Genomic DNA, 27,513 nt, shown 5'->3' with positions numbered 1-27,513 from the left:
TTTTTTGTTATGTTCTTTTCCTAATTAAATTGTTGAGTTTAATCATGAAGGCGTTTATTTCATATGTTATTCGAAATTGATTACTATATCCTATAAGAATAATCATCTGATGCATCCATCTCATTAAAATCTGTTTGTTATTTAAGAATCCATTTCGAAATAAAAAAAACATAAAATATACCGATATTCGATTTTTTTAGAAATTGGTAAAAATCATAGGAAGATTCAAATTAACGGAAGGACACTGCACTCGTTATGGGATGCTCTATTTTTTTGTGCTCATCAACAGTCGAAAACATGGAAATATTGAAACTATTAGATAAAGAAAGGTTTTGACCATTTTCTATTTTTCATATTGATACAAACCACACGATGTTATATCGGGTGTCCCAAGGTGAGTGGCCTATTAGATTATTATGGAAACTATTGATGGTAAAGATTTCAAATTTTGTGGATAGATATTTGGCCATGTAAGGTACAATTTTAAAATAATTTCACATTTGCAGTGTTGCCGGATGTACGACAATTTGGCAACAACTTTGTTATTTTAAATGGGACATCCGGTATTTCTATTTTTTTTATGATACTCCATAAAATATTGAATCTATTCACTCTTGCTTTTCCATCCCTATCTTTAACGGTTTATGAGTTATTAATTATTTTTCGAAATTTTAAATCAAATTGGCGTATTACGTAAATGACTCTAGTTCGCTCAATATTTGAGATTTAAGTCTGAAATTTTGCAAGTCGTTAGATATTGATCTGATCTGTGTAACTGCTTTTGAATTATGGTTGTCAATAATACAGGACGGAACAAAAAAAATCATCATTTGCCAAGTTCCAAAATTGTGAAAAAGTATATTTTTTCAAATTAGACACCTAGTTTATTTTTCAATTTTTGGAATCAGGACAACACACTCTACAATTTTTCTATTCACGTCCCTATACCTATCTCAACTGGATTCCGAGTTATATGCGTTTATTAGATTTCACATTGATTCAATAAGTGTTAATTTCTTTTGTATTGTTATTTTGTCTATGTCGTTCATAGATCGATATATCAATGAATCAGTTCAATCCATAAATGTCAAAATAAACAATTATTGCCTAACAGGTGTTTTGTTCCGAGGTTTTTCTATAAATAATGGCTCAAGAAAGATAAACACATATAACGCATATAACTCGGAATCCAGTTGAGATAGGTATAGGGACGAGAATAGAAAAATTGTAGAGTGTGTTGTCCTGATTCCAAAAATTGAAAAATAGACTAGGTGTCTAATTTGAAAAAATATACTTTTTCACAATTTTGGAACTTGGCAAATGATGATTTTTTTTGGTCCGTCCTGTATTATTGACAACCATAATTCAAAAGCAGTGACACAGATCAGATCAATATCTAACGACTTGCAAAATTTCTGACTTGAATCTCAAATATTGAGCGAACTAGAGTCATTTTCGTAATACGCCAATTTGATCTAAAATTTCTAAAAATAATTAATAACTCAAAAACCGTTAAAGTTAGGGAAGAAAAGTAAGAGTGAATAGATTTAATATTTTATGGAGTATCATAAAAAAAATAGAAATACCGGATGTCCCATTCAAAATAACAAAGTTGTTGCCAAATTGTCGTACATCCGGCAACACTGGAAATGTGAAATTATTTTAAAAATGTACCTTACATGGCCAAATATCTATCCACAAAATTTGAAATCTTTACCATCAATAGTTTCCATAATAATCTAATAGGCCACTCACCTTGGGACACCCGATATATTTTTGAAATCAGGAAAAATTAAATTTTCAAAAAATGACACAGAAATCAAGAGCTCCCATTTAAAAAAACATTACTTTGGTTCATAGCTCAATAATTTAAAATCCTGCTGAAAAGATGAGCACGCCACTGGATACTACGTAAAAAAGTACTTGTAATGTTTTGATTTCAGAGCTCTATCATCAGTATTAGCGAAGATATACATTTTTTCCGATATCGCTATTTTTCCAATTTTCGCTTACAACTCGAAAATAAAAGAAGGTGGCCAAAAATGAATAATTATCTTTATAGTTTATCAGAAAAAGAGATCGAGAATGGGCTATCGGAGTTTGTCTATCTCATCTGGTATAAAAGTTGAAGTATTAAAACATCGAAAATTGCCCAACCTGTTCATTTAATTTTTAGGTGCGAAGAAATCAACAATAATGCTTAAAGATTGCGCATGCTTAGAAGTTGCACGAAAATATTGGGTCAGTCTACGCATGCTTCATTCAAAATTTCCGCGAACCGCAGACGGTTGAAGCAATCGTTTAATTATTCTGCTAGTCCTTCAGTTACGCATAAGTCTTCAGTTGCTCTTGTTTACATGTGAACCATGTGCTCTACCTGCTAGTATCGTTTATCGTCATTAGTTTTTATCGCCACAGATGTTGGACCCTTCTATTTTTTTCACATCGTTCGATTTTCCTCGAATTCAATAGTCATGGTAGTGTTCCCTGAATATGCAGTGCTCTGACTTTACCGCCTCTCGTCGATTTCAAGATCCTAATCAATTGATCTATTATCCTAATTTTGGAAGTTTCTATCCTCACATGTCAAGAAATGTAGATTATTGGACTGAGTATTGGTGAGTACATAATTTGAGTTATAAATTTGTAGTAGGTACTTTGATATTTCTTATTGTTTTGTCATTTTGTGTAGGTACTACTTATCTTTTCTATCTGTTTAAATGGCGTAGTAATATGATTTAACCACACAAATATTAGCTTGAATGTAGCCCTAACTAGAACTTTGTTCAGCAAAGAAATTGAGGTAAATGCAGAGGTTATTATTTTATGTTATATTATATCATTTTTGTGATTCAGTTAAATGAAGATTACCAAAATGGCGTTGAAATTTGAAGATATTTAATATTGAATATAACGGTTTGGTAATGTCAAAACAGTTGCATTTCCTATAATAAATTGTTAATGATATTTTTTTATATGATGATTTTAAAAGGAATAAACACCGCTAATATCGAGAGTTGATGTGAATGTTGAATAGTTTATTCACAAACTGAAAAAAACCAAGTACTGATGTCTATATTTTTTGCACATATTTAACAATTTTCCCTCGAAATCTAGGTAGGTAGGTACCTTGACAGTTTTTTATTCTATGTGATAGCTTGATATTATTATGCATACTTGAGTGATCATCTCTGAAATATGTCTATTCAGGAAAAAATTACATAATTTTTTTTTTTCCAAAAATGTTCTGATTTGTATGATATATATTCGAATATGGACGTATTGACTAATATGATGGTCAAATTTATTATTAGATGGAAAATTCTCCAACTCCTCCAATGAATGTATACAGGATTTGAAAAATTTAAAGTCGAGATTTTCTAATGTGAAATGATTGTTGTCACAATTTTGTTGGGTGGATTATTAAAAAATGAAGTAGGTTATTCTATCAAAGACTCTTTATATGCATGGTTGTTCCACTAATGGATTACTTATACAATTTCAAGGAAAATCATTGTTAATATGATACATTTTTATTTCGCTCTCAATTACGGAGATACATAATGATAATAATTAGGTCCAGAGAAAAAATCACAATTCAATTTTAGTTTATCCCTAACTTTCTAGGCCTCTGATACTTTTCAGAAGCTCAGATTTCTTGTGAGAAACAGGTTGTGTTTTTCGTAAGCTTCGTTACTGTGGCCCAACACCACTTCAGGTATTCTCTAAGCTCTGCCAAAATCGAAGGCTGGACGGTTCCCTGAAACCAAACAATTTTCTTTTGAATAGGAACTTAATAGGTATCAATGATTGTTTCACATTGTTACTGATACTTATTGCAAAATATGCCAGGTATTGTTGAACAAGAAGAATTTGATGCCAGAAATTTTTTAACGATTTGAATAGATTTAACAAGAGAAAACACCTGTTCGTTAGGAAACAATATTGTTTTTATTTGAAGTTATTTAAGTGGTTGTTGGGATCTAGTTGGTAATAATGGGTCTTTTTTTTTTGTATGGAGAGTTTCAACTTCGTTCTACTCTTTCAAAGTGAAAGATGCAATATTCATCGTCATCCTTTTGTCTGTTGAAGTATGATTTGATGCAATTTGTTTGGTTTTATGCAATTGATCGGAAAAATTATCCTCACCTATGGGAGATATTCATAATTGAATTATATTTGATGGATAGAGTGGTTAGAAGTTTCGTGTTTATGAGACTTTTCTTCTTCTGATCTATGACGTGTTTGAGGTGCGTCTTATTTCTAAAATCTGTAAATAGTTATAGATTGTCATCAATAACTTTGTTGCTTCAGAGGTATTGATGGAAATGGACTATTTACAATTCACAGGGAGAAATGCTTTTCCATCTTGGGGTACAATTATTTTTTGTCTCCTGTTTTAGATGAAGGAGGGGTGTGAAAGTTAAAATGTAACTATTTACGACCCAAATTTCATGAAAATCGAAAAGGTCATGATTGAGTATGCATAAGTACTGAAATTTAAATCATGCTTTCTAAGCTTCGGATACCCTAATCAAATTTCATAAAATTGAATGAATGTAGAAATGAAAACTGTTACAAAACTTTACGGACATAGACCGGAAGACAGAGAGGAAATTAGAGTTGTTCCGGAATGTGTGAAATTTATTTTGCTTGATGAAATATTGAATTGGGAGGCTGAAAATTATTCTTATTTCAATAGTAATCGCAAAGATTCCCCTTTACCTCTACAGTTAGACTCTAATGCATGATCAAGGTGAAGAATGTGAAAACGACAACTTCATTATTTCTTCATTTGATGATAATAATTTTGATTAGGAGCCTATCGAAGGTAGAGAAAGAATTGTGATCACTTTTGGTACTCCGGTTTCGAAACTTCTGCTTCTGTTTCATACTGAACGATTTTGATTCCATGTCTGTCTGTTTGTGTGTCCGAACATCTTTGTGCCAACCTCAAATTTACAATTCTCATCAGAGTTTGATGGAATTTAGTGAAGGTATCCAGTTACAGTTGAAGGGTTTTCCAAAAATAGGTTCCATTTTGATGTTTAAAGAAAGAGTATCTTTTAAGTGAAATCAATGGATGTTAATTTCATTGTAAAGAGGAAGGTGTACCATTAACGAGAGGAAACATTATCAGGCTTATAACTGCCACGGCTACGGTTGCAGCACCATATCCTTTTTAGGAAAATTTCCATGAACAATTCGCACATTTGCGGCTGTATGTCCTCGATAACTTCACGAGTACCATCTTTGATGATGTCTTGAATCGATTGTGGAGTATTGACAATATCGGCATAGACCTTATCTTTCAAATAAGTCTTGAGTTGTCAAATCACAAGATCTCGGTGGCCAATTGTGATCACCAAGGCCAGGAAACTTTTCTTGCAAAATTGCAACGATTGTTAGTAATGGCGTAGTTTGTATTCATGAACCATGATGCAAAATCTCTCTCACCTGATGAAACCTACAGAAAATTTTTCTCACCTACACGAATAAAAAGTGTAATTTCCACTCAGGATTCACGGCTTGGCTTGAATTCAAGCTACTTTTCAATCTCAAGTTAAGTCAAGTATTTATTTATCAAGTAGGTACTTGAATCATATCAAGCTACTTGATTTTTAGCAGTTTAATTGTACAGGGTGGGCAAATTTCGATGTTTTAGCACTACAACTTTTGAACCAGAGGAGATAGACAAAATCTGATACCCACTTCTCGATCTCTTTTTCTGAGAAACTAACAAGGGTAGTATTCATTTTTGGCCACCTTCTTTTGTTTTCGAGTTATAAGCGAAAATTTGAAAAATGGCGATATCGAAAAACATTTATATCTCCGCTAATACTGATGATAGAGCTCTGAAATTAAAACATTATACAGGCACTTTTTTACGTAGAATCCAGTGGCGTGCTCGTATTTTCAAAAGGGTTTTTAATTACGAAGTTATGACCCAAAGTTATGTTTTTTTAAATGAGAACACTAGATTTTTGTGCCATTTTCTGAAAGCTTAATTTTTCCTGATTTCAAAAATATATAACATCGTATGATTCGTATCAAAATGAATAACAGAAAATGGTCAAAAACCTTTTTTTCCTTAAGAGTCTCAATATTTCTATGGTTTCAACTGTTGATGGGCCTTCCTATAACAAGAGCAGTGTCCTTCCGTCAATCTGATTATTTCTATGCTTTTCACTTATTTCTACAAAATTCGAATCTATATTCATTTTATACAAATAGTTTCGAAAAGATAAACGAACTTGGAAAAAGGTTCCTAGGTAGCTTGAACACAGTTTCAAATATTCATCTATTGAAATATCGAGAAGAGGTGTCGACTGTGCATTGTGCAATTGTTGTCATTATTAGGTAAAATATTATTTCTTGTTTGTCCCTTCGTAATTAAAATGTTGAGTTCAATCAGATATGCATTGTTTCTTATGCTGTTTAAAATGGATTGGTACGTGCGTATTGATTCTGGAGACCTATGTAAATAATCTCCTGATACATGCACCTCATTACAACTCTTTCGATCGAAAAATTCGATCTTGTGGTTTCTCCGTTATTTCCAAATCAATTTTTAGATAAAAAATTTATAAAACATATCTAGATTCGAATTTTGTAGAAATAAGTGAAAAGCATAGAAATAATCAGATTGACGGAAGGACACTGCTCTTGTTATAGAAAGCTCAATTTTTCTGTGTTCATCAACAGTTGAAACCATAGAAATATTGAGACTCTTAGGTGAAAAGAGGTTTTTGGCCATTTTCTATTATTTATATTGATCCGAACCATACGATGTTATATATTTTTGAAATCAGGAAAAATTAAGCTTTCAGAAAATGGCACAAAAATTTAGTGTTCCCATTTAAAAAAACATAACTTTGGGTCATAGCTTCGTAATTAAAAACCCTTTTGAAAATACGAGCACGCCACTGGACTCTACGTAAAAAAGTGCCTGTATAATGTTTTAATTTCAGAGCTCTATCATGAGTATTAGCGGAGATATAACTGTTTTTCGATTTCGCCATTTTTCCAATTTTCGCTTATAACTCGAAAACAAAAGAAGGTGGCCAAAAATGAATACTACCCTTGTTAGTTTCTCAGAAAAAGAGATCGAGAAGTGGGTATCAGATTTTGGCTATCTCCTCTGGTTCAAAAGTTGTAGTGCTAAAACATCGAAATTTGCCCACCCTGTACAGTGTCACATCAATAAAAAATTAAAAAATGATGAAATGAGAAGGAACCTTGCAAAAAACACTTTTACTTATCAAACTTATTGGATAAAAGGACCGAAAATATCAACTTTTTTGAAATGGAAAAATTACAAATTGTGTTTATTAATATTGAGAAACCTCCAGGCTTTGTTTGATTTCATAATTTTCCATCCAGGACACATGGGGCATCTAAAAATTTGTCGCCTAACTTATTGCGGGTTTTTGTAACTGTAAGAGCAGCTCTGGAGAATTGTCTGATGATGCTGGAGTTTATAAAAAGTCCTTGGCCATTTTGGCCAAGTTCTGAAATTTTTTTGTGAAACTACCAAAATCTATCAATAGATTTCATAGAAATGTGAGGAAACTACTGATAAAGTCACACTGGTTGCTTCTTTCTCTCCGCGCTCGAGGAATCCCCTTATTTAGTCTAAGCGGGCACGAGATTGCAGAAATATATGCCGTGCGACGCGTGCATATCAAGCTCAAGTAATATCAAGTAGCTTGATATCAAGTGAAGCAATAAATATCTAAAATCAAGTCAAGCTCAAGTATGTAATTTTTCACGAGCTTGATTTTCAAGTCAAAGTGCTTGGTTTAAATGTCAAGCTACTTGGCTTGAATCTCTAATCACCACAATTCATATGTTGATCCAGAATCAGGACCTACATTTTGCCGGGGCGCCAAATTGCAGGGGCGCAAAGACATATACGTTTTGACACCAAAATGTTTGTTTTCATAGTGAACATACCACTCTTTGCAGTAAAACGAAAAAATTACCAAGTGCCAATTTCGAATTGATATCTAATAGGCGCCAAGCGTAGTCCCAGGGGGGGAGTCAGGGGGGTCATGACCCCCCCCCCCAAAATGGATCCACCTGACCCTTAATATGTGTTTCAAGCAGACAAGGTACGAATTAATAACAATATTAGTTGTAAATTACAAAATTCATATATTTTCCGTCGAAGTGTACAAAAATTATCTAATTGGTACACAAACGTGTAACGGTATAAATTTGAAAATGAAATAATTTCGAAGAATTAATATCTGAAAGAGTTCCCATCTTCAAAATAGATAAGAATACACATAAGGGTATCATAAATAGTTCGTAGCAATAGGTTGACAATCCTCATCCCTAAAGAACGTGTTTCAACTGAAATTGCAGATGTAATTTCAGCTGTTACTGTCGGCACGTTTGAATGTTTTATGATTTTATTACCCTTGTTGTTGTTGTTTTTTTTTTCTTTTCACTTAAAGGCATCGACTGCTTTGGTCATTAGCCTTTGTTGTTGCTGTTATTGGTAGACCAGAAAGGGCATATTTTTGTAATTTTTTCTATCTGAAGTTTTTTCCGAGATTTGAATAGGAAAAAGAACAGGCATTATATGTTTCGTGTTTCAAAACTGAAATTGCAGAAGTAATTACTGTCGACTGTAACTATTACTGTCGGCACTTGGCTCGACCGGTTCGTTTGAATGTTTGATGATTATATGATATAACCCTTTTTTGTTGTTTGGGCAAATTTTTCTAGGAGTTTTTCCGAGATTTGCGTCAGATTTGGTTTAGTCCTCCTGAACATTCACAGGGACATTGATGTTGACGAGGACGCTGTGATTACAAGGCTTTCAAAGGGTTCAAAGACAAAATTAGATTTTGTGTTGTAGTTGTCAATTGTCTTCCTTTTTTTTCATATTAAACAATCGATATACTATTCAATTTTTATATAAATTTCCACCTGAATGATTCAAACCCTGATAAGTAAATGAATATATTATAATACATAGGCGTACAACTTTGCTTCCGCCGTTGTTTTCCGAAATTCGAGGCTTTATTGTAAAAAACTTATACATTCATTAAGTCATAGTCCAAGGGAGCAACGTCTGGAGAATACGGTGGTTGGGGTAGGACTTTCCATTTCAACTTGATCACTTTCGCAACATGGGTACGAGCACTGTAAAATCACTCATGTCTCTCGTTGTATTGCGGCCGTTTGCCTTTCAATGCTCGGCTCCAACGCATTATTTGCGTTCGATAACGAGCGCCTGATAGTTTTTCGTCTCCAGTCATAATGCGATGCAGAAATCTTTTTCGTCTTTGCCTTACAAGCAGCAAACAAACGCCGTTAAACATCTCTCGGCTTCAACTCGTACGGGACCCAATTTTCTTGTTTCTGCATCATTTCCATGACTTTCAGGCATTTTGAAATGGCTTGTTGCGTCACTTCCAATTATCCTGCCAATTCTTGTTGCGTTTGACACGAGTCTTGATCAAGTAATGCCTCCAATTCTGCATCTTCGAAAACCTTCTTTCTTCCATCGTCATGCTAGTCTTCGACGTCAAAATTGCCGTTGAAACGACTCTCGGCACATTTTTTCACTAAAAGCGGCCTCACCATAGGTGTTTGAGAGCATTCGATAAGCCTCAGCCGCAGATTTTTTCATACTAAAGCAGAAAATTAAAACCTTCTGCGAATGACAAGAATTTGGCTCGTAAGCTGACATGTTTAATCGAGAATAGCTTTTCTCTAATTCTGTGGTTATTCCGTTCATTCTTCCACATCTTGTAGAACGTGCGAGAATATATCAGAAACGCACAGTTTTCATGGTTATATTTTATTATTCTATGTTGGCACTCCGAACTTTCCGCTACGGCTTTATCTGTCAATTCATCAAATTGCCTTAAAGAAATCAGTTCTGCCAACCAACCTTTTTCAATGCAAAAATCACTAAATGATATTTATGGAAATATTTCATTAATTTCAATGAAAATGCAATGAATTAGAGAAAATAATGTATAATACTCGTACAGAAGGCTCATTCTACCACTCGTTCATTCCAAAACTCGCCACTTCGTTGAATTTTGATCTCGTGGAAGAATATCAATGCCTTCTGCACTTGTATTATAAATAACTATATGATGCACATACAAATCAACTAATATTTCGATGGTGTTATGTTTACAAATACCTGAGCTTATAATATGACATTAACGATCTATTCATTTCGACTACCACTTAACACTAAAGCCATCTATAGCAAAACGGCGGAAGCAAAGTTGTACATCTTATATAAATGTATAAATATTTTTGAGAGGTTAGGACTTGATACTGATTTACATAATTGGTCCCATAAAAAAACTCGAAGCCTATAAGGGCGACCTCCCAAAATTTAAGGCTAGGACCGCCCTTGATAGACGCTCTCAACTACAACAAATACAAATAGGTAAAGTATATCCAAAGTCACTTGGAGGAAGCTGACTATTTCGATCTAAGTTGTCTAAGTTTCCAGAAATTCTTTTGGGGCCAGTGAATTTATTGCCTAACAATACTTTCAAATAAACCCTGGTATTCAGCGAATCGCGGTCTTCACTTCAAAGGAACATCTATGGCCAAACGATTTTATGGACTAGTTGGATATACTATACTAGTCCGGGAGCCAGGTGCAAATTTGGTTGATTATTTCCTTTCGAGAGATACTTGGTGGGATGTATCAGATAATAGTAATAAAAAGCCTCGTGAACGTCAGCTCCGACTCGGCTGGGGAGGAGAGCGGCGGCAGCCCCCCAAACACGAAGAAAAAAAAATACATTCAGTCATTTCCTCCCAACTGAAAATTTGTCAAATTGTACCTAACCCAATATCTAGACGAAAAAATACAATCAGATGGCTACAGCATAGTGTATTATACGTCAGCTGGTGCCTCAAACATGAAAAAAAAATTATATTTTCAATGATTTCCTCTCAAACAAAAATTTACCGGATGATAGCTTATATGCAACTATGGATAAATATATATGTCAGCTGGCTGCATCTTGGTGGAAAAACCGTCAGCTGATACTTTGAAAGTTATTACGTAGAAGTTAAGCGGATCTATTGCCCATTTGAATGCACTAGCTGACCAGGTTTCCCTTGACTTACTGCTAGCTGATTTTTTTATTTATCACAGCAGTATAATCAGCTGAAATAATGTATCTTTAATTATTCTCATTATTTATGAAGATCGAAGCATCGCACGCCAGTGTTACATAGAAAATAGTAAGGTATGGTTGATTCATTATAAGAGTCGCTGTCAGAGCTGTCATTGAAAATAATTTTTTTTCATGTTTGAGGCACCAGCTGACGTATAATCCACCATGCTATAGCCAGCTGATTGTATTTTTCCGTCTAGATATTGGGTTAGCTACAATTTGACAAATTTCCAGTTGGGAGGAAATTACTGAATGTATTTTTTTTTCTTCGTGTTTGGGGGAGAACGGCGGCAGCCCAAGTCGTAGCTGACTTTCACGAGGCTTTTTATTACTATTATCTGATGCATTCTACTAATTACCATTTGAGAGGAACTTGGTCATGTATATCTGTTACTGGCTTCCGGACTATACTATAATGCACCCTTAAGAACTGTCTCGTTCTTTCAAATAATTTAGGGCTTCTTGTTATGGAATCGATAAAACGTCCTTGGATGAAAGGAATAACAAAGACTCCTTCAAAGAAAATTCAGATAAATTGGGCAAAGCGGGACGCCAAAATGTCTGGCTGCAGCGCTGTCCAAAATTGAACAAGATCTGTGCAGTTTTTGTCTTATGAAAAGAAAAGGGAGTACAGGCAACAAAATTAAAAAATAAATACATCTATTCGACATCTGCACAACAAAAGTAATATATTAACATACACATAAAAATATCTATCAAAACCTACACAAACTCGGAACAAATCGATGCAACACTTCAAGCAGTAACGAACCGAATCATGCGGTGATCTCTCCGCAATCGGCAATGGTTATGGTATCCGACGGCTTCCCGTTCTGCGAACCGCACTGTTCCATCTTCTTCACCACGTCCATCCCGCTCACCACCTTGCCGAAGACGACGTGCTTCCCGTCCAGCCAGCTGGTCTTCTCCGTGCAGATGAAGAACTGCGATCCGTTGGTGTTAGGCCCGGCGTTCGCCATGGACAGCGTGCCCGGTCCCTCGTGCTTCAGCTTGAAGTTCTCGTCGCGGAACTCCTGGCCGAAGATGGACTTGCCGCCCGTGCCGTCGCCCCTGGTGAAGTCGCCCCCTTGGCACATGAAGTGCGGTATCACCCTGTGGAAGGTGGAGTTGCGGTAGCCGTAGCCGTTCTTGTGGGTGCAGAGGCTGCGGAAGTTCTCCGCCGTCTTGGGCACCACGTCGGCTCGGAGTTCCATCACTATGCGGCCCATGTCCTTGTTGCCGATCTTCACGTCGAAAAACACCTGGGGGTTCTTGGCCTTGGACATGGTTGAGTCGGTTTTTTTTCGGTTCGGTGCGGTTTTTTGTGTGAGTGACGTTTCTCACTGACAGAAGGGAAAATTGATCGTTGCGTTCTGGATTAAAGGGATGCATAGATTGAGATGCATAGAAAACCTGGTGTGTCTACTTATATAGGGTGTTTGCTTACGAGGTATATAACTTTAAGCTGGCTTTACTGTTCAAGATGGCGACCGATTTAAAAGCTGTCAAGTGATTTATTCTCAGTTTGGTCTGGCAATTCATCATGAATAGACTCACGCCTGAACAATGCTTGCAAATAGTGCAATTTCATTTCGAAAATAATGGTTCTGTGCGGAATACGTATCGCGCACTACGTCCATTTTATCGTCGACAAAATCGTCCATCAGAGCAGTTAATTCGATTAACCATGGAACGTTTTCGCACCACGTTAACTCGCATCCCCAGAGACGCCGTACAGAAGAACCTATTGCTGCTGTAGAGCGTAGCATTGAGGAAGATCCGAATGAGTCTATCCGCCATCGAGCACAGGAATTGGATCTGTGTCCATCCACTTTATGGAAGATTTTGCGGAAGGATCTCGGTTTGCGTGATTACAAAATCCAACTTGTGCAAGAATTGAAGCCAAACGATCATCAAGTAAGGCGTAGATTCGTCGAATGGTTCCAACAAGACGGCGCAACATGTCACACAGCTCGTGCCACAATCGATTTATTGAAAGACACTTTTGATGACCGCCTAATTTCACGTATTTGGCCTGTGAATTGGCCTCCAGGATCTTGTGATTTAACACCGCGTACTACTTTTTGTGGGGCTATGTAAACTCATTGGCCTATGCGGATAAGCCACAAACCCTTGACCATTTGGAAGACAACATTCGCCGTGTTATTGCCGATATACGGCCACAAATGTTGGAAAAAATCATCGAAAATTGGACGTCCCGATTGGACTACATCCGAGCCAGCCGTGGCGGTCATATGTCAGAAATCATATTTAAAATGTAATGCCACAAGATTATCTTGCGGATAAATAAAATTCATGTCAATCGAATAATCCATCGTTGTTTTATTGCAATTTAAAGTTCTATAGCTCTAAAAAAAAACCCTTTAGATTGCAACTGTTTTCGCCGTATTCACTTCGGATCTCCATTTCTCGAAGTATTCCGCCAGTTTATCTAAGTCTAGACATTTGTTTGAAGCATACCTTCCTCAAACAGTTAGAAACACCAGAACGCTGGATTATGATTTCCCCAAGCACAGACTAACGCTGACAGAAAAGGGAGCATTTTATAGTGCTATAAAATTCTACAATACCCAGGTCTGCTAAACTTAGCCAAAATTTGAGAGAATTCAAGAAAAATGTTTTCAATTTTTTATTAGAACTTGAACCATATAATATCAAAGAATTTCTAGGTTAACGATTCCAAATTGACGTTTATTGTGTAATGTTACTGAAATGTAATATTTACTTAATAAAAACACATTATTATTATCTGACCACTGTAACCGAAAAGTGTTGTTTTTATAGTCTAAAATCGTACTCTCCTTCTACCAAATTGTTCCTTAGTGTTTTTTTTTTCTTTTTGAGCAATCAGAGGGATTGCCTTTATGTACCCGAATTGTTGGTTCCACCCCATCTTATGTACTATTGTCATGGGGTTGTACCGTTAAGCCCCCCTGAAATCAGGAACCATTTTTAAACGTACCGCTTGTGGTATCTTCGAATAAAAACTAATGTTTATGTTCTGAATTTTAGGCCTTTTCGTCCTTTCTTGATTTTTATGACCAAATTTTATCACTTTGCCTTCCTGTTAGTTTCTATGAAATTGGAGCTTCGTTTTTTTTTTCGTCGGATACCGATATGTGTTGACCACCCTGGGGTGTTTATCTCAATCCAGGATGTTGAGATTAGTGCCTTATAGCCTTAAGGGGTGACAACGACTTCGTTTGTGTTCACCCTACTTGAGAGACTGAGAAACGGGAATTTGTTGAATATCCTTTCAATGAGCTTGTTTTAATTGTGAATTGTTATTCACATTCATTACAAGAGGTTTGATTACTCGAAATAATAGCATTTTTTTCATTACCGATTCGATTGTCCTTGCCTTATACAGGATGTTCCTAAATTGAAGGTTAGAAGGAAAATGAGAGAATCCTTGGATAATTTGAAGAATAAAATGTCCTATTAACAGTTTGTTTTCGAGATACACGATTCTTGCAGTCCTACCTTTTTGTGATGCTTATACCAGTGTATCGAATCTTTATAAATCTTTTCTACATATTAGGTAAATAAGCACCAAAATAATTAATTTATTCGTCACAGCCTACCAACTGAATCTTTATAATAATTTTGATTTTCCTGAGGATTACTAGAGAGCTGTTTGAAATTTTTTCACGAAATCGCTACCAGCTAGATACAAGAAAACTATAAGACACCAAAAAGTGTATAGTACTAGACCAGAGTTTCTTTAACATTTTCCAGAATACCTGTGGTTTACAAAAGAAAGTTCTGGAGAAAAGAAGCGGGTACTCTTCCAGAAAAAATTAGCATATCACATGATGAAAAATTCGAATTGGAATATCTATGCCAAATTCAAGTAGAAGTGAAGGTGCTATGAGAAAAAAAAAACTAAAATCAAATCTTCACCCCCCTCTATCTCGAAAACAAAGCGTTTGTTGGACTTCTTTTTCTTGAAATGATCCGATAAATCTGTCATTTTCGTTAATACAATATCCAATTCAGGAACAATAGTCGACTCAAAACTGATGTCTTCACAAGTAAATTGCAATTTGAATGAAACACATTCAATTTTAGAACACAAAACAGACAATTCTCGATGCGAATAACTATGGTTCAGTTTTTCGATAACTCCAGTATTGAAATTTTGTGATGAGAATGATACAAAAAATCGAAAACAACGGATAAGTGTATACCGATGACGAATGCAAAAATTACAGATGGCAAAACAAGATGCGATGCCGACAAAGCGGATGAATAAAGGAAAATAATAAAACTCGGACATAGAGCAATGAAAGTATTCATCTTGAAAGCGATAATAAACTCATAAGACTCGTAAAAGGGTCCGATTTTTTACTGATTTGTCGATTTCATAGCGAAGTAAAATGATTATTAGTTCGTTTTATGGGAAAATTGTTGCTTTTCGTCTTTGAGAGAATTCTGAAATTTTATATTTTGGAAATCTTGGGGGTAATTACACTGAAGTATTTATTTATTTATGTATACACAAATGTGATCAATAGCAAAAGATACCACATTGAGAGGGGGCGCAAGTGGCTTGTTTTGCACCTATCCTACCCCTCGACCTGGTTTGCTATGTTTGACAAGATTTATAATCTTGTCAAACATTAATATTTAACTCGACTTGAAATCTCCTTATAGCTTAAATACAAAAACATATGCACACTTATCTACAACTTTCAAAATGTGATATTTGCAAACAGGCAATTTCATTTAAATCATCATGTAGGGACATCTCCAAAACAAAAATCCGATGAAAAAAATTCTTCCAAATTCGAATCTCATTGTGAATAATGAAGAAATTGAGCAGAATCTGCAAAATTCAACCGTTACATTCTCAAGCAGTCTTTCAGAAGAAAAGGAATTTGATTCTTAAGGTATTGTGAAAGGGTGAGAATATTGTGAAGAATCGCATCAAGCAGAGATCACATAGTGGGGCATCCTCTGAGGGGGCATCTCTGAAAGCGGTTGTAAGAATTCAAGTAAGAAATATTATGTATTCATAGTCGTAGGAGGGTGTTGGAAATAGGAAGTAGTGGCCTCGATAGTGGATAATTTGAAATCTCTTTTCTGATAGTGATTGCGATGTACAGGGTGGGCAAATTTCGATGTTTTAGCACTACAACTTTCAACCCAGAGGAGATAGACAAAATTTGATACCCCATTCCCGATCTCTTTTTCTGAGAAAATAACAAGGGTAGTATTCATTTTTGGCCACCTTCTTTTGTTTTCGAGTTATAAGCAAAAATTGGAAAAATGGCGATATCGAAAAACATTTATATCTACGCTAATACTGATGATGAAGCTCTGAAATGAAAACATTATACAGGCACTTTTTTACGTAAAATCCAGTGGCATTCTGGTCTTTTCGAAGGGGTTTTTAATCAAGAACATATAACCCAAAGTTATGTTTTTTTAAATGGGAACACTAGATTTCTGGGCCATTTTTTGAAAGCTTAATTTTTCCTGATTTCAAAAATATATAACTTCGTATGGTTTGTATCAAAATAAATAATAGAAAATGGTCAAAAACCATTTTTTTATCTAAGAATCCCAATATTTCTATGGTTTCAACTGTCGATGAGCACAGCAAAATAGAGCAATAACAAGAGCAGTGTCCTTCTGTCAATCTGATTATTTCTATGCTTTTCACAAATTTCTACAAAATTCGAATCTAGAAATGTTTTATAAATTTTTTATCTAAAATTTGATTTGGAAATAACGAAAAGATCCACAAGATCGAATGTTTCAATCGAAAGAGTTGTAATGAGATGGATGTATCAGAAGATTATTTTCATAGGTCTCCAGAATGAATACGCATAAGTACTAATCCATTTCAAATATCATAAGAAATAATGCATATATGATTGAACTCAACAACATAATTACGATTCACGAAGGGAACAAACAAGAAATAATATTTAACCTAATAATGACAGCAATTGCGCAATGCATAGTCGACACATTTTCTCGATATTTCGCACCGAACTCAATAGATGAATATTGAAAACTGTGTTCAAGCAACCTAGGAAAATTTATCCGAGTTCATTTATATCTATTTTTGAACCTATTTTTGTAAAATATATCTATATTCGAATTTTGTAGAAATGAGTAAAAAGCATAAAAATAATCAGATTGACAGAAGGACACTGCTCTTATTATAGAAAGCTCAATTTTTCTGTGCTCATCAACAGTTGAAACCATAGAAATATTGGGACTCTTAGATAAAAAAAGTTTTTGACCATTTTCTGTATTTATTTACCATACGATGTTATATATTTTTGAAATTAAGCTTTCAAAAAATGGCACAGAAATCTAGTGTTCCCATTTCAAAAAACATAACTTTGGGTCATAGCTTCGTAATTAAATACCCTTTTGAAAAGACAAGCACGCCACTGGATTCTACGTAAAAAAGTGGCTGTATAATATCTTAATTTCAGAGCTCTATCATCAGTATTAGCGGAGATATAAATGTTTTTCGATATCACCATTTTTCCAATTTTCGCTAATAACTCGAAAACGAAAGAAGATGGCCAAAAATGGATATTACCCTTGTAAGTTTCTCAGAAAAAGAGATCGAGAATGAAGTATCAGATTTTGTTTATCTCCTCTGGTTTAAAAGTTGTAGTGCTGAAACATCGAAATTTGCCCACCCTGTACATGTAAGTGCAGCAGTAAAATATTGCAGGTCGAATGAATATTTAAGGTATCAATATTTCTTTATCCATTTCAATACTTAAATATAATTCACCCCTTCTCACTTATCAGTTAACTCCGACGCTGACTAACAACAAAGTACAGCTAGCGTTAACAAGACCTTGCGCACCAATCATGATATATCGAGTTTCAGGCATCATATCTATGAATATTTCTGAAAAAAAAAATGGATTGGATTCCTCGGAAGCTCGTTGCGTAGGATGCGATAGTCGATACTTCATTATGAACTGTTCGGTTCAGTTTACATATACGGTATGGGCAAATGTATGGAATAAATTCATTTTCATATAATCACTATTAACGAGGGTGAAGTTAGCGCAATTCACCCATATGAATAATAGTTATTATGTGAGAATAGAAAATTATATGTTGTCCAGTGGCGTACCCAAGGGGGGAAAGGGGGATATATTCACTTGGACATCTATCCGATTACATTCCATACTTTCATATATCTATATTTATTTATTTATATCAATACTAACGGAACAGTTTTTAAAATTGAACGAAAGCGTTGAATTTGTAGACAAATCAATGTCCTCTTGTACTTGTTTGATTGATGATATTTTCAATTTAGTCCAGTAGATATGTACCAGGTTTTTCACCATAATTTGACCCCCCTTTAACTGTGTTACTAGAAGAGGTACAAAAAAATGTTTTATACAAAAGTTTCACGAAATCGACTAGTATTTTTTGAAATGATTTCACAAAACGAAATATTTACAGAGTGGGCAACATATTGATTGCAATTTCATTTTTTCAATTGGAACACCCTGTATATTTTTCTATAATTGACTAGCTCTTTTTCCCCTTATTTCGAATATATAACATATATTTGGCCTATCTTTCTTATTCTGAGTACCACAGAGTTTCAAATTTCAAGACCAACCTGGCAAGCTAAGTAATCTGTTTTCAATTGGAAGGCTGCGATAATTCAGAATGCCCTTATTTGAGTTATCTCGTTGGCAACGATACATAACATATGTTTGTCATTGAATAAAACTATTCGTCGAATATGCACTACCAAGAATCGGAAAAATTTGAAATATTTTCGCTTTATGTGGAGAACAATAAAAATAAGAAAGCTATAAGGAGAAAATATATGGATTTGAATTTATAGTGAAAAACGTAAGTCATATCGTTGCCAACGAGATAACTCAAAAAAGGGCATTTTGAGTTATCGCAGCCTTCCACGTGAAAACTGATTACTTAGCCTGCCAGGTGGTTGTTAAAATTTGAAACTCTGTGGTACTCAGAATATGAGAGATAGGTCAAACATAAGTTATATAATCGAAATCAGGGGAAAAAGAGCTAGTCAAATACAGAAAAATATACAGGGTGTTCCATTTGAAAAAATGAAGTTGCAATCAATATGTTGCCCACTCTATATATGTTTCGTTTTGTGAAATCATTTTGAAAAACACTAGTCGATTTCGTGAAACTTATGTAGAAAACATTTTTTTGTACCTCTTTTATTACCAAAGTTGAAGGAGGGGTCAAATTATAGTGAAAAACCCAGTACATTTTACCTGGAAAAAAATCCGAACTTAATGAAACTTCTACAGGTTGTTTGGGGGTGCTGTGGGATGGTTCTGGCAAGTTATCCAACACGAGGACCCTGTACTAACTTGAGGAGTTTTTTCGGTTTTTTCCTCATTATTTCTAACCTAATGAGTTTTCTACCAGAACGAGCATTGAATTCTCTACAATTTTGTTTTCAAAAATTTTTAGTAAACCCAATATCAATTGAGATGCAGCCGATCAAAATAATTGTCCAGTAGACAAAGCAAAAAAGTGGGGTCTGATGGAAAAAATTCCGAACTTGATGAAACTTCTGCAGGTTGTTCGAGGGTGTTGTTGACTCTGTCAAGTTATCCAACATAAGGAGGCTGTGCTAACTCGAGGAGTACCGAAGAACCTCAACATTTTCAGACTATTTTCGGTTTTTTGCTTATAACTTTTAACTTAATTAGTTTTCGATCAAAACGTTCATTTTCAAAGTTGTAGATAATTGAATTCCTTATAATTTTGTTTCTAGAAACTTTTTTCTAAACGTTGTATCAACCGAGATGCAGCCAATCAAAATTAGAGGAATTTTTTCAAAATGTCGAAAATTGGCAAAAAACAAAGGTTTCGACCCTCTAACTAACAATTACCAGCCGTTCTATGGTAATTATAGTATTTACTAATCAATATACAGGGTGTTGATTTTAATAAAGTATCTTCTTATTATCAGAGCTGTGCCAAAGCTCAGTAATTTGTTATCAAATCGAGCAGTTGAGGTGAGCTTATTCAAATAACTTCATTTTCAAACTAAGTTGGTTAGTACCTCAATTCTAAAATCTGAGACATGACATCATAGTTAATATTTATTTCTGTGGTTTTTTCCACATCAGAACAGAGTTGCATTGTGCCAAAGTACCCAAATTTTTGAATTTCACAGATAATTTTTTTTTTAAGTTCAAGTTACTCGAAAACGGAGCTTTGCACGAGAAACTATGAAGAATACTTGTATTTTTCAAATTAGCCAAATATTCTTCAATGAATGTTCAAAATACTTTTAAAAGTTGGGTTCTTCGAATTTCTGGTATTTTTATGTGATGTAATGTTCATAATGAAGAAACTGAAAGAGGTGTAGGGTATCGTGTGTTCGGAGAAGATGTATCACAACAAGGAAAAGCTATATTCCAAAAATCATTTCCTTCGATAGAACCATTTACGAGATATAGCCGAAAATCACATTTTTTTTTATCGATTTTCAACAGCCTGTATCTTTGTAACCGGGCCGAATCGGAAAAAACTATAAACGAAAAAAGTGTTTGTTTTGACCTCAGGAATCTTCTGTTAAAATATATGTACAAGTCAAAGACTCACCCTGTATACATATTGAAACATAGGGAGGTGGAGGGGGAGGTAGCTTTGACTAAAATCCTATGTTTATGTGTAGAGTAGATATTTCAATGTTATCGTGGCATGTTATCTACCTTATTGTGAATTCCTACACAGGCCAATAAAATAAAAAAAAAAATTTGGTGCCAGAAATCTAACATCTGATTTTAGATGTTTTTAATGTGCTGATTCCAAAAATGCCACCAGATTTTTTCTATCAGCTCTAGTTTTTGAGATACACGTTACAGGTTAAATGATATATTTTTTTCTGATAAACACTCCAGATGATTGGCGCCTTTTTATTGACAGTTCAAAACGTAGTTTAAAATGTGTTCTTTTACATAACGGTAATAAATATGGCTGAATTCCTATTGGTCATTCTACTACCATGAAGGAAGAATATGAAACAATAGCATCAGTTCTGAGAAAAATTAAATACGAAGAACGTCAGTGGTCATTTTGTGTTGATTTAAAAATGGTTAACTTCCTCCTTGGACAGCAGAGTGGTTATACAAAATATCCTTGTTTTTTGTGCCTTTGGGACAGCAGAGCTAAAAATGAGCACTGGGTTAACAAAAATTGGCCTTCAAGAGATGTCATGATTCAAGGAATACAAAACGTGATCAACGAACCTTTGGTTTCAAGAGAAAAAATCTTACTTCCGCCCTTGCATGTCAAACTAGGCCTAATGAAGCAATTTGTGAAGGCCTTAAATCGAGATGGAAATTGTTTTGGGTATTTGTCACGTAAATTTCCTGGCATTAGCACGGCAAAACTAAAAGCTGGTATATTTGATGGTCCTCAAATAAGGCAACTTGTTAAAGATCCACAATTCACCACATCAATGAACGAGACTGAATCTAACGCTTGGAATTCATTTGTTCAACTAGTACAAAATTTTCTTGGCAATCATAAAGCAGAGAATTACGTAGAATTAGTGGAAACTATGCTTTCAAATTTTAATATTCTCGGCTGTAACATGAGTATAAAAGTTCACTACCTCCACAGCCACCTAGATCGTTTTCCAGAAAACTTAGGTGATTGGTAGTGAAGAACAGGGGGAAAGATTCCACCAGGATATTAAAACTATGGAAGATCGTTATCAAGGACGATGGGATAGTCACATGATGGCGGACTACTGCTGGAGCCTTCAGCGAGACTGCCCTAGTAAACTCCATTCTAGAAAATTGTATAAAAGAAAATTTTTATGTGATTAGTGACTTATGTAATTATGTAAATTAAGTTTTTGCAATAAATACTTAAATCCATGTGTCTTTGTTTTTTTTAACTGTCAATAGTAATATTATATATTATAACAGTTATAACGTAAATTATATACACAATTTTTTAAAAAATCTCAAAAACTAGATCTGATAGACAAAATCTGAGAACTTTTTTACATTCTCCATCCAAAAATTACTCAGGAACAGTTAAAAAATCGCAGGCACCAAAATGTGTGTTGGCCTGTGCTATCAATCCATAATTATTTTGAACCTTAATAATCAGATCAACTGGGTAAAATCAATAAATAATAAGCAGTATTTGATTGAAAATAATAATTGAATATAACCGAAAAAAGTCCGAAAATGTTGGGGTTCTTCGGCGCTTCTCAAGTTAGCACATGGTCCTCCTCATGTTGGATAACTCGACAGAGTCATCCCAAAACACCCTCGAACAATCTGTAGAAGTTTTATTGAGTTTGGAATTTTTTCCAGCAGTCCCCACTTTTTTGCCTTGTCTACTGGACTATAATTTTGATCGACTGTATCTCAATTGATATTAGGTTCACGAAAAAGTTTGTGAATACAAAATTGTAAAGAATTTAATGCTCTACAAAGAACTCTGCACGGTTCTTATCGAAAATGGGTCCCAGTCGAATTGGCTGAAAATTTAGTATAATGTAGTTTATGAAATCCTGATCAAATGTCTCCATGGGCACAACAAGATCTGATGTACAGTTTTTGAGATACAGGGTGTCAAAAATGCAGAGAGAGGGTTGTTACTTACCTTTAGAAAATCAATAATGTGGCGATTTTTTTTGTTACAAAAAGTTGAAGATAATAATTACAATCTCAATATTGTCGACACGAGTTGTAATAAGAAGTTATAACACTCCGTATACAGGGTTATTAATAATTACATAATTTTTATGTAATTCTTTAAACAAACTCAGTCAAACGCAAAAGCTCGTAGACTTGCAGAATAAGTAAAAAACATTTGATTTTAATATTGGGTGATCTGAGGTTACTATTATACGGGGTCTTCCACTTTTTCAGTTGTAGTTATTTAATTTTTTTCAGGAACATATAGAAAAATTAAACATAAAAGTGGAAAACTAGTTATAATATGATCAATATTCTGTGCCTCTTGTCTATTTGTTGCATCTTGTACAGATCCTGGTCGACCGCATGATGATGCAGCAATCAAATGGGAGACTACTGCATTAAAAATATTTCTCTATTTCATTATCGTAATGAGTCCATTACAGTTCTAAAAACAGTGCTGTAATGAATTCATTACAGCATCGTTTTCAGATATATTTTTCGTGTGGTTGCCTATGCTGACTTCCAATCCTATCAAATTTCGACAAACGTCAATAATTATTGTCAATATAATATAATTTGGGGATATAGTGAAATAATTTGCTACATTATTTGCAAATTCTCTTAATTCTGGTAGTGTTAAATCGATTTCGTCAGACATAATTCAAGAATTCAATGGGTAATTGTAAATTATGTCTAAATTCGAAACATACAATTCATATTGAAATTCCGTAATCTGTCAATTTTCGTAACAGTCACACCAACTGCCCAAGACACAATACAAAAGTCACTAGGATGTATAATTTGAATTTTTCATTGAATTTCGACAATACTTCACGAAACTTGACTGAAATAGAGAAAATATCGTCTAATACTCGTTGCAGAAGGCAATTCCAACACTCATGCGTTCCAAAACTCGCTCATTCGTCGCTCGTTTTCGAATTTCGCATTCGTGTTGGAATAGGAGCCCATTCTGCAACTTGTTTTAGAATATACTATTCTCACCATGTCTGTTAAGACATTGTAATTATGATTATGTACGGATTCTATTATTTGTTGATGGCTTGCATCTGATATTAGAGTTATGTGGAACGTACCGACACTTTGGAGCACCTGATTTACAACTGGAATAATAACGATCTCTTATCTTTTATGTGTGTATAAACATTCAAATTCAATATCACTACCACAAAACTACTTTCGTAGTTTTGTCTCGTCAGATTTTTTGTTATATATTTGTGAGAATGACAAGATCTCTCTCTCTTCCGAAATAAAGCCCCATATTCGACAGATAATGAAGATCTTCATCGCCGGTACATACTACAACTAAAAAAGTGGAAGACCCCGTATAATAGTAACCTCAGATCACCCAATATTAAAATCAAATGTTTTTTACTTATTCTGCAAGTCTACGAGCTTTTGCGTTAGACTGAGTTTGTTTAAAGAATTACATAAAAATTATGTAATTATTAATAACCCTGTATACGGAGTCTTATAACTTCTTATTACAACTCGTGTCGACAATATTGAGATTGTAATTATTATCTTCAACTTTTTGTAACAAAAAAATCGCCACATTATTGATTTTCTAAAGGTAAGTAACAACCCTCTCTTTGTATGTTTGACACCATGTATCTCAAAAACTGTACAGGGTGGGCAAATTTCGATGTTTTAGCACTACACCTTCTAAACCAGAGGTGATAGACAAAATCTGATACCCTATTCTCGGTCTCTTTTTCTGAGAAACTAACAATGGTACCTAGTATTTATTTTTGGCCACCTTCTTTTGTTTTCGAGTTATAAGCAAAAATTGGAAAAATGGCAATATCGAAAAACATTTATATCTCCGCTAATACTGATGCTAGAGCTCTGAAATTAAAACATTATACAGGCACTTTTTTACGTAGAATCCAGTGGCGTGTTCGTCTTTTCAAAAGGGTTTTTAATTACGAAGCTATGACCCAAACTTATGTTTTTTCAAATGGGAACACAATATTTATGTGCCATTTTTTGAAAGCTTAATTTTTCCTGATTCCAAAAATATATAACATCGTATGGTTTGTATTAAAATAAATAATAGAAAATGGTCAAAAACTCTTTTTTACCTAAGAGTCTCAATATTTCTATGGTTTCATGTTGATGAGCACAGAAAAATTGAGCTTTCTATAACAAGAGCAGTGTCCTTCCGTCAATCTGATTATTTTTATGAGGTTTACTCATTTCTACAAAATTCGAATCTAGATATATTTTATAAAAATAGTTTCGAAAATATAAATGAGCTGGGAGAAAATTTCCTAGGTTGCTTGAACACAGTTTCAAATATTCATCTATTGAATTCGCTGCGAAATATCGAGAAGATGTGTCGACTGTGCATTGTTGTCATTATTAGGTATATATATTGTTGAGTTCAATCATATATACGTTGTTTCATAATATGCATTCTGGTCTCTGGAGACCTATGAAAATAATCTTCTGATACATCCATCTCATTACAACTCATTCGATTGAAACATTCGATCTTGTGGATTTTTTCGTTATTTCCAAATCAATTTTTAGATGAAAATTTTTTTAAACATATCTAGATTCGAACTTTGTAGAAATTATTTAAATCAAATAAATAATCAGATTGACGGAAGGACACTGCTCTTGTTATAGAGAGCTCAATTTTTATGTGCTTATCAACAGTTGAAACCATAGAAATATTGGGACTCTCAGATAAAAAAGGTTTTCGACCATTTTCTATTATTTATATTAATACAAACCATACGATGTTATATATTTTTGAAATCAGGAAAAATTAAGCTTTCAAAAAATGGCACAGAAATCTAGTATTCCCATTTGAAAAAACATAACTTTGGGTCATAGCTTCGTAATCAAAGACCCTTTTAAAAAGACTAGCACGCCACTGGATTCTACGTAAAAAAGTGCTTCTATAATATCTTAATTTCAGAGCTCTATCATCAGTATTAGTGGAGATATAAATGTTTTTCGATATCGCCATTTTTCCAATTTTCGCTTATAACTCGAAAACAAAAGACGGTGGCCTAGAATGAATACTACCCTTGTTAGTTTCTCAGAAAAAGAGACCGAGAGTAGGGTATCAGATTTCGTCTATCACCTCTGGTTTAAAAGTTGTAGTGCTAAAACATCGAAATTTGCCCACCCTGTACAGTAGAACTTGTTGTGCCCATGGAGACATTTGATCAGGACTTCATAAGCTACGTTATACTAAATTTTCAGCCAATTCGACTGGGACCCATTTTCCATAAGAACCGTGCGGGGTCCTTTAAAAATGAACTTTTTGGTCGGAAACTACTTAGTTTAGAGGCTATGAGCAAAAAACTGAAAAAAGTCTTCGGCCCTCCTCAAGTTAGCACAGGGTCCTTGTGTTGGATAACTTGACAGAGTCATCCCACTACACCCCCGAACATCCTCTAGAAGTTTCATTAACGCACCTTTCTTGTATTTGTCTTCTGGACTAATTGGGAATTTAGATGTTTTTTACCCCGATATTTTATGAGCTGTATCTGATTTGTTCTTAATTGATTTGTCAACGTGACCATCTGCAACAGTCGTGCATTTTTCACCCCCCTGTTGCTTCAGTGTTATGTCTCCAACAGCATTGACGAATATGAATGCAGATGATCTGCAGAAGCTATGTCCTGAATATTAATTGCACTTGGCAGCTTCAGAAAATTAGATAATTACCTTCCTATTTTCGTAGATTCATTTATACCTATTCTTTGTGAAGAGCAATGCATTTGTCATTTTGCTAATTCAGAAGGAATATTTGAGAAGTTACATGTGCTGGACGGAGTTCGATGTAAAGGGTGTTTTTTTTTAGAGCTATAGAACTTTAAATTGCAATAAACAACGATGGATTATTCGATTGACATGAATTTTATTTATCCGCAAGATAATCTTGTGGCATTACATTTTAAATATGATTTCTGGCATATGACCGCCACGGCTGGCTCGGATGTAGTCCAATCTGGACGTCCAATTTTCGATGACGTTTTCCAACATTTGTGGCCGTATATCGGCAATAACACGGCGAATGTTGTCTTCCAAATGGTTAAGGGTTTGTGGCTTATCCGCATAGACCAATGACTTTACATAGTCCCACAGAAAGTAGTCTAGTGGTGTTAAATCACAAGATCTTGGAGGCCAATTCACAGGTCCAAAACGTGAAATCAGGCGGTCACCAAACGTGTCTTTTTAATAAATCGATTGTGGCACGAGCTGTGTGACATGTTGCGCCGTCTTGTTGGAACCACAGCTCCTGGACATCATGGTTGTTCAATTCAGGAATGAAAAAGTTAGTAATCATGGCTCTATACCGATCACCATTGACTGTAACATTCTGGCCATAATCGTTTTCGAAGAAGTACGGACCAATGATTCCACCAGCCCATAAAGCGCAACAAACAGTCAGTTTTTCTGGATGTAACGGTGTTTCGACATACACTTGAGGATTAGCTTCACTCCAAATGCGGCAGTTTTGTTTGTTGACGTAGCCTTTCAACCAGAAGTGCGCTTCATCGCTAAACAAAATTCGCTTATGAAAATCGGGAACAACGGCAATCTCATTTTGGGCCCATTCAACGAATCTACGCCTTACTTGATAATCGTTTGATGAATTGCCAAATCAAACTGAGAAT

At 34.7% G+C, this 27,513-nt stretch overlaps 2 protein-coding genes across 7 annotated transcripts in view; one reads left to right on the top strand and one right to left on the bottom strand.

Moving 5' to 3' along the window:
• LOC123682589 overlaps positions 1-27,513 on the top strand; it is a 143,958-nt gene that overhangs the window by 36,014 nt on the left and 80,431 nt on the right. The window contains exon 1 of one of the 6 annotated variants that reach the window (XM_045621307.1): positions 2,340-2,618. The exons of the other annotated variants lie outside the window; for them this stretch is intronic. Coding sequence (XP_045477263.1) covers positions 2,494-2,618 — 125 coding nt within the window. The 5' untranslated portion in view covers positions 2,340-2,493. Of the gene's footprint in view, positions 1-2,339; positions 2,619-27,513 lie in introns of those variants that run through there. 6 annotated transcript variants of the gene reach the window in all.
• Positions 11,815-12,534, bottom strand: LOC123682593 (peptidyl-prolyl cis-trans isomerase-like). Its single transcript, XM_045621312.1, has one exon. It carries the CDS (start codon positions 12,455-12,457, stop codon positions 11,948-11,950), a length of 510 nt encoding a protein of 169 aa, XP_045477268.1. The 5' UTR covers positions 12,458-12,534; the 3' UTR covers positions 11,815-11,947.

This window comes from Harmonia axyridis, chromosome 6 (assembly GCF_914767665.1).
Source record: "Harmonia axyridis chromosome 6, icHarAxyr1.1, whole genome shotgun sequence".
Taxonomy (NCBI): domain Eukaryota; kingdom Metazoa; phylum Arthropoda; class Insecta; order Coleoptera; family Coccinellidae; genus Harmonia; species Harmonia axyridis.
Note: the sequence above shows the minus strand (reverse complement) of the source record. Positions and strands in the feature narration are given on the sequence as shown.

Bases quoted from the DNA above. Each gene is read 5' to 3' on its own strand.
- LOC123682593 (XM_045621312.1), bottom strand. From the start codon at position 12,457: ATGTCCAAGGCCAAGAACCCCCAGGTGTTTTTCGACGTGAAGATCGGC.